This window comes from Brachyhypopomus gauderio, chromosome 2, assembly GCF_052324685.1.
Source record: "Brachyhypopomus gauderio isolate BG-103 chromosome 2, BGAUD_0.2, whole genome shotgun sequence".
Taxonomy (NCBI): Eukaryota; Metazoa; Chordata; class Actinopteri; order Gymnotiformes; family Hypopomidae; genus Brachyhypopomus; species Brachyhypopomus gauderio.
In genome coordinates, this window is record NC_135212.1 from 2,797,126 (window position 1) to 2,809,651 (window position 12,526).

General features: G+C 40.1%; 1 gene segment (V, D, J or C); it reads right to left on the reverse strand.

Annotated features, from left to right (window-relative positions):
* Nucleotides 1-8,040: 8,040 nt before the first annotated feature.
* On the reverse strand, nt 8,041-8,508 carry LOC143508970 (Ig heavy chain V region 914-like). The segment is given in 2 exon segments: nt 8,041-8,360; nt 8,460-8,508. Coding segments are annotated over 2 exon segments (369 nt in total).
* Between the last annotated feature and the right edge of the window lie 4,018 nt (nt 8,509-12,526).

Below are 12,526 nucleotides of genomic sequence, written 5' to 3' on the forward strand. Positions count from 1 at the left end.
TATCATCAAGTTTTGCCTGTTACTAATAGTAATGCAATGATGTCACGACCCGCCAAAAATCCAGTTAACGCCAGTTTTCTCCAACGAACGTCCCGCAAAGTGTGCGCAGTTTAGTGTGTTGTATGAATGAGCCCGGAGTCAGAACAATTGAACTTCATCAGAACAATTTGAACCGTCTGCTTTGGGCACACTCCTGCTGCTTCCAGACAGTGAACTTAACGTTCAGTTGAGACGGTCACGCAGCTAGACACTGTTTAACAAACATCGTGGTAAGTTGACTAGCAGACTAGCTCACATAATTATTTAGGTTTATTTTCTCGATTTAGCTTGGATAATTTGAAGTTAATTCCACTCTTGGCTGTTATGCCTTTTTTTAAAACTGTTTTCATTTAGTTAATGCCATGTAGCTATTGTGTTCATTTGGAGAGTTAGGCTATTAGTTATTTTCAGAAGCTGTTAGCTAACTGTCGTTTTCCTTAGCTCATCTAACTCTAGCTAGCTGAAGATGGAGTGGAAGTGTAAATATTGTGCTTTTGTTAGCGAGAAAAGGGCGCAGCTATTCAAACACTACCGTTTAAAACATGGAAGTTACAAAAGGACAGCACCATTGCCTTGTTTGCACCAGGACTGTTTGTGCACATTCAAGTCCTTAAACAGCCTTAAAGCACACATATCTCGTGTTCACTCTAAAACTCATGAGGAACAACCAGGAGAAAATGAAGCGCTTAAATTCAGCTGTCAGTTGTGTGACTTCAGTAAACCCTGCTCTGAATCAGACTTTTTCACTCACCTCCGAAGCAGACACTTGAAAGTTAACCAAAAGGTTCAGTGTCCATATGCAGGCTGTAGATTTCAGAGCAGTGTGTATTCAACTTTCAATGCACATAAAAGTAAAGCACACAGAGAAGACAACTGGAAGTTGTTCAAGAACGAAATAGTTGACATGAGTGATTACAATAAAGACAGTGATGTTGCAGATGAGCCACTGCCAGTTGAAAACACAGATGAGACAGATAGTGTCAGTGAAGATGTTTCAGAGATAGAGCTTCATGATTTCGAAAAGCAGTTGGAGCACAACATGGCTGCTCTTTTTTTAAAGATGCAGACTATCCTCCACATACCTGAGCGCTCTGTACAGGAAATTATAAAACAGCTTTGTGATATACATAAGTTGTCAGAGCCACTTCTGCAGCATAAGGTGAAGATGATTCTTCAGGAGTATGATTCTGAAATAGATGAGTACATTGTGAAGCAGGTGAGCAGTGCTGTTTCAGTGACCAATGTAATGACAGCATTTTGCAGCAAAGATGGTTCCTTAGCAACCACAAAAAGGAGAGCATCGTATGTGTCTAAAGAATTTCCACTGGTAATGCCTATAGAGTACGTAGTTGACAAAGATCAGAAATCGGTTGTATATGTTCCCATACAGCAAATGCTGCAGAAGTTACTGAGTAAGACAGATGTTTTAGATAAAGCAATGTCTGAAGAAATGCATGTTCCAAATGAATACAGATCTTATGTGGATGGTACATACTTCAGAGAAAATGGCATTCTTAATAGTGATGAGTTCACAATTGCCATTGGGCTGTACATCGATGACTTTGAAATCGCCAATCCGTTAGGAACATCAAAGAAAAAACATAAGATGTGTGCGGTGTACTGGGTAATTGCCAATATGCCTGCAAAATATAGAGCATCCCTCAACTCTATCCAGCTTGCTCTTATATGCAACACAACCACTGTAAAAGGATGTGGTTATGCTAAAGTGCTGGAACCACTTATATATGATCTGATGTCACTTGAAAAAGATGGTGTTTACATAGAGGCCTTAGGTGCAAGTGTGAAAGGAACTGTTTTATATGTAGCTGCTGACAACCTAGGTGCTCATGCACTAGCTGGATTCCACGAAAGCTTCTCTGTTGATAAGTTCTGCAGAGTCTGCATGGCAAGTAGAAGTGACACTCAAGAACAAGACGTACGCTCTGGTGCTTTTGAGCTCAGAGACAAAGACAGGCATGACAGACAAAAAACAGTGGCCTGCAAGCACCCCAGCTGCAGCTCCACTCAGTGCAAAGATGTAGTTGTTCACTATGCGCTTAGAGGCTTACTTGCTCCGTAACTGTAACCCAAACAAAATAGCATTTAAGCACCCGCTACAAAGCCCACGAACACACGCATGGTAGCCATCCACCAATGAATGGTAAAAAAACACAATAGTATAGTGATAAAGAGTACCCACTAGATACGCAGGCAACGCTCGATTCCACACCTGTTAGGTGACCTCTGAAGCCAACACTTCGCAATCTATGCGAGCACAGGCGCAGCCAGTTAACACAGTAGCCGATAGCCATGCTTCCCAATAGCCATTCACCAGCACGTCTCTACACAACAATCCAGCGACCTACCGGTTGAATCCGCTATGTGTACTTCTCTGCTTCTCAATTGGATGGCCACCAATGCACTAACGCAACCTCAGTTCCTCCAGCCGTGACGGTCGCACGCCAAACAATTTGCGATGCCTTTATGCACCTAGAAAGGAAGTGAATGCATCTAGGTATGCTCACCTTTATCGCCTCCCTTCGGCGCCAAGCCCACTCCCTACCTGTGCTCCACCTACAGTGGGCGTGTCCCATAGCTGTGCAAGTGTTACGCTCAAGTTAAGCTTACAGCCATGCCACACTGCAAAAGAGCGTTGAGTTCTCTACTCACCCAAGCCACATTTGTGATATTATTTACAATAATTACAATAAACAAGTTATATACAACTATGTACAACTATCAGACCCTCCAGAAAGTCGCGATGTTGCGATTTGCAACTTCAACGCAACTTCAAGCAAACCCCGCGAATTCAGGGCAGTGTTGCAACTTCAGCCAATCACCGCAACTTTCCCGCAAATTTGACCAATCACTGATGTCATCTTGATGTGACGTCGACAAACTCCCGCCGTATATACATTCAAGAGGAGCAGACTGAAAGCAGCATGAGCGACGAAAATAACGGCAAAAAGATCGGGAAAAGTAGTATCCCAGTACACTACATGAAAGCGGGGATAAACTGTCCAGATCCGACCCGCGAATTGATTATCTATGGCCCCCTGGATGATATTTAATTACTATTAGAACCGGCCCGCAGGCCACAGCCGCCCGATGGTGTTTTGCACGCACAAACACTACATTCCCCACAATGCAACAGTAGCCCGCGAAGTCACTGCAGCGCACGCAAGCGGCGAGGGTCTGAGATAAAGTTTATAAGTTTAAACTTTAAACTGAGATAAAGTTTAAAGTCAGAGATAGGCTAAAGTTTATTCATCTCTGATCCATATCTATGAGTTACTAGTTCGCTCTGGCGCCAACCACTGGCGATCGATCTCGATATAATACTTAATTTGTGTCCATTTTACAGGCCGCCCGGTAACAACTTACGTTCGCTAACCCCGCCCCCCGGGTCAACAATTAATGTTCGCCACCCCCTCCAGGTTCAAATCTCACTTCAAGCGATCTTGAAAATTGATAATTAAAATGGACTACTAAATAGAGGAAACCATACAACATTTACTCCCTATTGTAATGTACTCACAAAAAAGCAAAAACACACCGCAACTTCCATCGCAATTTTTTTTAAAAACACCCGCAACATCAAACATTTTAGCCTGCAACAATCACAAAAAAGGCCCGCGAAATCCTGGTGGGACTGAACTATGCGCGTTGGCCCCGCACTCTGTCGCGTCGCGAGGTCGTACACCACTCGATTTTTGTGTGTGCAATTCAGGCACTTGTACAACACTTTCAAGGTCCATTTGCAATATTTTACAGCACCTTCAGCTTAATTTACATATTTATACAAATACACATATACTTTTAACTTTTTATCACCTTAAAAGAGATGGTATCTGTTAAGGTTTCTGAAACCGTCTCTAGACGTAGATCATAGCCTTCAGGGTTCATAGACAGGATTAAACATTTGTACAGCCCTTAGAGTTCTGTAGCCCAGCTCTGGGAGAACAGATTCACAACACACCGGTGTCAGGAAAGAGTTAAAAAGTTTAATAAAATTACATGTAGTTCACTACAGAATGAAGAAGATGTGTCTTAACTTAATTGCGTCTTAACTCCCTATCCTCTCACAAAAACAGGAGAAAAGGACAATTCAAATAAATAGGCACTCACCCAAACAAAATACAAATGAAACAACAACAAATGAGAGAACATGGACCCACACAAAGTCTGGTTAGGACTATAAAAGCTCATAAGGCACATTAAAAGCTCTTAGCGCCCAAAACATATGCAATGCCTTGGCAAAGAGGACCACATGGTGAACTGAAAAACAACACAACACAGGCCACTGTACCAGGAGCAGTTAGAGAGGGGGCTTCTAACTGAGGAGCAAACACACAGATAAGGGGGTGAACTGAATGTCGGAGTGTTCTGAGGATCACAGATAATAAATCACAAAATCCCTTACAGTATCGTGTTTGGAAAGAGCAGAAGAATAAATGTATTACATAAGCTTGTTGGTGTTTTAATGTACATTGGCTTTCCACACCTCCAACATGGAGTGTTTGTGGCGGTGAGGGTGAGGAAGGACACCACCCCTGTCCCTACCTAGAGACAATGTTTTCGTTTGCTGGAGTGAAAGCAAGTACTCCTAAAGAGTGTGAAATATTGGCCTTCAAAAATTCACCTTCAAACTTGAAGAAACGCATCAAGGTAAGCTACAAATATAATGCACAGAAGACACACCAGCTTGAGCTATCAGTAAGCGCTAGTTAGGTTAGTTGTCTTAGCTAGCTAACTAACCTAATTATGTTCATGACGTGCATTAGCTGGCAATCATAAAGGCTATGTCACACTGAATTGTGTTTTTAGCAACAGTAAGCCGTGTCTCATTTCGTGCTGATTAATCATGTGCTCATTTTTATAATGTAGTGTTTTTTATAGGGTGAGTGCATTTATTGGGGGTAAATGCAGGACAGTAGGCTCACCCTTAGAACTCGATGGACGGGTTTTACATCCAAAATACACCTTGTTTTCTCAGCTAAATTAAGGCTAACTTGTACTTCTGCATCAAACCTATGACGTAGCGGGACATAGATTATCTGGGGTTTTTTTGTGTACAAAGTGTTATGCCCAGGTTTTTAAGTTGCTACTTGTTTTTACATACAGAATACTTTGTGGTCATAGACAGCTTTGATTTGTAAGTGATGTATTTGACTGCTTTCTTTAATTAATACGAAACGCAATACTTGTACTTTTTACTTTCAGTACTTGAGTAATACATGTTAGAATAAACTACTTGCAATACCTAAGTACAAAAATACTTGCTGAATACTTCTGTACTTCCGCTTAAGTTTTTAAAGAACACTTCAACTTCTACTCGTCACTTTTTTGATAGAGTACTTGTACTTTTACATGTATATAAAATTTTATTTAAGTATATTTATTTAATAATAAATAAATATATATTAATAATATAATTTAATAATATTAAATATTTATTTAATACTTAATACATTTCTGACAATTATCCAAGCAACCAATCCAAAAACAGGGCAAACCAGAATCATTAAATCACAAACCATAACAAATCGGTACACATGAATTCAATCGAATTTACAGAACACCCACAAAATCACACAAACATGCTATCTATCTATCTATCTATCTATCTATCTATCTATCTCTCTCTCTCTCTCTCTCTCTCTCTTTCTCTCTAATCCCCCGTATCTTTCCTATACTGCCTGGTCTGTGCGGTTTTTATCCCACGTTGTCACGTCTAGTCCACCAATCGATGAGGAATCCGGGGGCAAGGCGTGGTGAAGTAGTAGTGATGAGAATGAGTGGCGGAAAAACAAAGACGATAGCGGAGCCGACGGAAACAACAGAAACAGCAACAACAATATCAATAAAAACAACACAAACCACGCAGGGCTGTAACAGTGCAATACCTCCATTTACCTGCACAGGTATGGCTCGATGTCACTGCTACTTGACACATGCTGTGACGATGTAAACAGAGCAGACTGACAGTCACAGTCCAATTAACAGTCCTATTAAAATGGTTTAACCAGTTAGTCCAGGTTGATTTTAACTTGGGCTATTCAAGGTACAAGGATTCAGACAAATGAATGCTCAGATCAAGACGCTCACTCTCATGACGGTGCACATGACGTTCCTCATGACATTTTGTGACAGTGAAATATTTTCAAATTTCTACAGTGAAAGAGAGAGTACATGTTAATGTCTGAAGCTGCCCTGCTGTACATGATCAGTGGAGAATGGTGCTACACCACAGAGTCACATTTCCAGCTGTAGCTTCACTGTGTTCAGTGACAGTGACTTTCACTTTGGTTTTAGTACAGCTGCCTCACCAACTACAGTCACTGTGTCTCTCGAGCACAGTAATAAACAGCAGTGTCCTCTGCTGTCAGACTCTTGGCCTCTAAGAACTGCGTGCTTGTGGAGACGTCTTCAGACAAAATGAACTGTCCTCTCATGGAGTCGGCATATAGAGGATCTGAGTTGCTACCAGAGTCTATTCTCCCAATCCACTCCAGTGCTCTCCCTGGTTTCTGCCGTATCCAGTGCATGTAGTGTTTAGTCATGTCATATCCAGATATCTGGCAGGATATCTTCACACCCTGTCCAGGTCTCTTGACCTGAGATGGAGACTGCTCCATGCGGATTTCTTGACAATTAAGACCTATTAATACAAAAGATACAACAGACAGCATAACAAATAAGGAAAAACACAGAAGGACAAGTCCCAATAAAACTGACTTGGTTATACTAAATAATCTGCATATTCTAATTTTCTGAATAGTATTGTCATTAGTAATTACTTTTTATGGCCCATATGACGAAACAAAGAATGCTCACAAGCCCCATTTGCCCCATTTTAGTCTAAAGCTAAAGAGTAAGTCCTGTGCTATATATGCTGGTACAGCTTTATACAATGTACCACCATGTAATGATGGAGGAGCCTGAATTTACATATTCCATGTAGAAACTTCCTGTTCAGATGTTTTTGACCTGCCAGTGTATGTGGTAGACAGAAGGCATGATTAAATTTTGAGAAGGAGACCACATTTTTTTTTTACCATAACCCATTACATTTAATTGCTTTACACATTAATACACTGCATTATCTTGAGCAACAGATGACATACAGCATCAAGTTTCCCACTTTTTACGCTTGTCTCTTGGAATATATACAGTGGAATTTTCTTGGTGTTGTTGAAAACATCCGTCACACACACCAAATCTGTTTTTAGATGCCGGCCTGACTCAAGCCAACATATAAGCTAACCGCTATACAGCTCAGTTTATGAAAACTTTAAAGTCACCACAAAATATGTTAAAATATATTTTTAAAGAACATACTGCATATTACTAGTTTTTTCAGGATTCTTGACTACAGATAATACACTTCTGTTGGAGAAAGAGTCTGATGTGGGAATACATGGATATAGAGTTTTTGTAACACAGAGTGATTAGGAGGTTGACACATTCAATGAGAAGAACGAAATCCATTGACACAGATTAACACAGATTAGCAGAGATTGACACAGTGGTTAAGATGGTCCAAGGTCAATTTACCAATTCGCAGAACACCAGGTGACATGATACACAGAAAAATGTTAAGTTAAACAAGTTACAAAGGAGACTGATTATAACTTAACACACACACACACACACACACACACACACACACACACACACACACACACACACACACACACACAACATACAGTTGATGACCAGCAAAAAGACAATGTTTGTATAACCTGCCTTTAACAAAAGCTATTGTATATTTATACAATATACATACATATGTATGTTGCATATGTATAATGCATTGTATATTTATGTTAAAATATTACTTCATCCAGTTACACTATTCATATAAAATATCACTTATAACACATTACAGTATAAGAAACAATCAAATTGTTAATCTGTAGTATTTATAGAGGACAAACTAAATGACAAATGCCTCAGTAACTTGACTAGTTCATGGTCTAACGGTTTTTGAACAGCTCATTAGCTTGTTGTGTCACAGTGTCGTGCACAGTAATAAACAGCCGTGTCTTCAGTTTTCAGACTCTTCACCTGGAGGTACAGCATGTTTTTGCTGGTGTCTTTAGTGATGGAGAACTGGCCCTGGAGAGACTGGGCAAATATAGTGCCTGTGCCAGTATCAATGCGCCCAATCCATTCCAGTGCTTTGCCTGGTTTCTGACGGATCCAGTGCATCCAGTAGCTGCCCATTGAGAATCCAGACACAGTACAGGACAGAGTGGTGGACTCTCCTGGTCTCCCCACCACAGAGTTAGAGGAGGTCAATGACTGACCATAAACACCTACAAAAGGATAAATTAGAGATGTAAGAGTCATCATGTAAGATTTAAGATTTCAAGAAGGGTATGTTGGTGTTCTTTTTATGAATACAAGCTTCTCACATGGAATAAAAGCAAGAAGAATTCCATATTGTAGCATGTTCATCACCATCATCAAGATGTCTTCAAGCAGACAGAAGGCAGATATACCACTGTTCAGTGCAGAGTCAGTAAAGCCATTAATACCTATGTCCTAATGAGTGGGTGTGTTCTTGAGTTTGGGAGTTTGGGTATTTGCATATGTAATGTCATTTAAGCAAAACAAGGAGGTGACTTGGATGAAGACAATTTCAATATATTGTATATTTTCATGATGGTTTTTACACACCAAATCACCCTTTTTTCTTTTTTCCTCTAGAAAAAACAGTTATTACATTGATAAATGACATCACTGGTGGGTAAATTAACTTTATTAAAAGCATTGCAATAATTCAATGATACATTAATATGTTTACAAATATGATGTGTTTTATATGCAAATATAAGATAATATCTGATGTTTGCCACCTTTAGTGCGTCTGTAACTATGGCACTGCATGATTGCTCTCTGCTAGGTATTCACATGTTCTGATTCGTTATTGGTTTGTTTCTGTGGCTGCCGTGTGGGGTCAGAGATTATTCCAAGGCCCTGCAACTGACGTGAGCTCTAAAAATGATTTGAAGATTAGGCACATTTCATTCAGTAACAAGGGGGAGCATGTGTGATATGGGGCGGGGCTTCTCCACAGTCAGGTTAGGATAATGCAAGATTGCCGTGACAATATGGAGGTCACGCGATCTACGAGGTATGTTTAACTATAAAATATAAATATGAATACAGAGAAGGAACTACAGACCAAGTGTAAATAGAACAACACAACTAGACTACAAAAGATATTTACCAAACAAGGGAACTATAATAAAGAGATATTCTAAACAATGGAATGTACACCATGAACAGTGGCAAACCTTAACATAGTTTGACTAGACAAGACAATGTGAACAGAGAATTCAAGATGAGCACTAACCATGAACAACAACTAGGGATTTAGCAAAAGGTCACGACAAGCACAGAGAATAACATTGAGCCCCTGATACTCAAAAGAAAGGGACTATATACTAAACTAAATCAACCACAGGAACAAGGGACAGCTGAAAACAATATCCATGGAGTGAATTAAACAAAGAAAAATCGTGGCAATGAAAACAAAGGTGGTGTGACGGGTAGGGTGAGCGAAATAAAATGGAAGCGATCACGCCAAGTCTCAGGGAAAATGGATGGTTTAATGGAGAAAGTGCGCAAACCAAAAACCCGTGACATGCTCCGAATTAAGGATATAATGACCAGCGGTCAACTGGTACAAAGACAAGACATATATAGACGAACAAACGACCCTCAGGTGAGACGGATCACGGGCTCCCCCCACCCGAGGGACGAACACAATGCAACACTTGACAGGACAGCTGCCGCTGTAGACGGGGGCGACCAGTAGGGGGCCGCCGTACCCTGACAGGTGGGGCTAAGTGATGAAGAAAGCTAAATTGCCAGGTAGGCAGCCCCCTCTTTTGGCCTAGGCCAACCAGGCCATGGCCTATGGGCAAAATAAACGGAATGCATAATTACGCATTATGCTGTTCTGCATGCAGCCCAATTCTAATAAAAGGTAAATGCTGAAATTTGCCATTTACATACAGTTAATGAGTATGATTTAGATACTGATCAGCATATCAGCAACAATAACAGTAATTATTTACTGATTGGGTCTGTCTGTCTGTCTGTGAGAAATTAATATTTACTGTACTGTGTAAATTAGTTTACTCAGTTTTCGAACTTCCGAATAGAACTGAACTCAACAGTTGTTGGCTTGTTGTTTTTTACTTTAGACTGAAATGTGCAGATGCAAAAGGTTGGGACGACAAGGGGGGGCGGGGGGGAGTGGGGGTCCTGAATTTTTTTTTTGGCCTTGGGCACGTAGCAGGTTGGGGTGGAGCCAGATGTGACAGGCCCAATGTGATAGATTTTTACGGGGTCCAGAATAGGCCTATCTCCCCAGCTTGTTTGTTGTTCACAATGAAACAGTTTGAAATGTTTTGAGACAGAAGTAAAACTTTGCAATGACAAATCAACAAGTTTAAATAGAGCAGGAGAAAGTATTCAACATCAGGCAGAGCAACTGTGAGGCTTCATGTGATCACTCGAGGGATTCTGGCAGTTGTGTCGTCAGTGATGCAGGCGGAGGCCGTGAAATGTAAAGCTATATGTATGTCCTTTTTTTCTTCTTCGATAATATGCGCAGTATTATTGCATATCATATATTAATATCAAGGTTATTTTTTTCTGTTCCACCAGACCCGGTGGCGAGACAATCTCGGGAGACTTTGACACACCCGACTGCTTGGTGCCATTTTATAAATGTTGGTGTGGCATACGCTGGGATAGTTTGGCTTTTTTGCTCATTTGGCATCTTTTAAAGTTAAGTTACGGTAAGCAAAGTCCAAGTTTAGTCAATACCTGAGGAGCATTATATTATTCATTACACATAGAGTTACTAAACAGGCAACCCCAGTAACGCTAGCTGGTTAGCTATCCTGGCTAGGTGTTGTGAGGATGCCTGACTAGCTAGCATGAGCAAAAATTAGAAACGAGAGGATAAATTCAATATTTTTACAAATTTAGATGTTCGTTTGTTAAAAAATTGATGGCACTGTACACAGGATGTACAGTATATATGACTATAAACTAACCAGCGGTGTGCTTTTCCTCATTAGACGCTGTTCTCAACACACACAAAATCACACAACAGGAGGCAATGGACATGATGGCTAAATTTATCTTTTTGACATTCTTTATACTCAGCCTGATGCAAGTTCTTCAATACTCTGTAATTGCTGGACATTTTGTTTGTTGTCCTGCTGTTCCATGTTCTCAGAGAAGAAATTTACAGAGAGAATAATAAAAAATAATAATTTTTTTCATTATGGAATGTAGTTAGTTTTGTAGTAGTAGTAGTTTTGTGGTTTATTCAAGGTTGAATGTATAACGTTGAAACAATGTTGGCATATGAACGTTGATTCACTTTTCAAAATCAACACCAAATCCAACGTTGATCCAACCATAACATTTGACGTTGATTCAACGCTGAAATGCCAGCTGGGTATCAGAGCATGAAAAAGGTTTACATTGTGCTAATGCACTTAAGGCTGCCTCGTCCTGAATTAAGGTGTTTTTGTATAACATTGTAAACGTTTTCTGTTATTGTGGGAATCGAGCACAGTAATACACAGCAGTGTCTTCTGTCTTCAGTTTGCTCATGTGCAGATACACCTGCTTCTTGCTGTTGTCTCTGGAGATGGTGAACCTCCCTTGGACTGCTTGAGAGGAGTGCTTTTCCCTACTGTTATGATTTATTGCTGCCACCCATTCCAGGCCTTTACCAGGAGTCTGTCTGTTCCATCCCATCCAGTAGTTAAAGTCTAGACGAGATGCTGTACAGGTCAGCGTATGGGATTCCGTAGGTTTAATGATCACTGGTTCAGATTGTTCCAGTGTTTGACCACAACAATCTAGATTGCAGAGAAGATTTGACAAGAGACACATTAATACCAGTGACAAAGAATGATAAATGAATTGTTCTGTAAAATCTCATACTATTTGGAACTTACGTGCAGTGAGTGATGCTAATATGAAACTCAGACAGATTATTTTCATTTTGCAGATTTCAAAGTGATGATCACTCATCTGAATATCATAAAGACTGGGTTTTAAGGGTTTATTAAAGGCTTTGAGAGGGGAGTTACTTTGCATAGTCTAACATTTTGCAAAACAAACAATGATATCAGGAAAAGGCTCCTGGTTCTTATTGACTGTTCTTAATAGCCCCGCCCCTCGTTCATTCCTTGTAATCTTAAATACTTCCTTATTGTAGTGATTATTCCCAACCTGCATCATTTGACTTTATTAAACACTGCATCATTTATTTTCACTGGATTTACATCAATCCATAATCATCAGCATTCTGTTCCACTGTATTCTTATTGTACTTGTCTGCCCATAATTCCCATACCCACAACCAAGGACAGAAACAGGTCTAGGAGAAGGTTTCATGTGTTTATTTGACTCCAAATGATGTAACATTTATGTACTTCAGAAT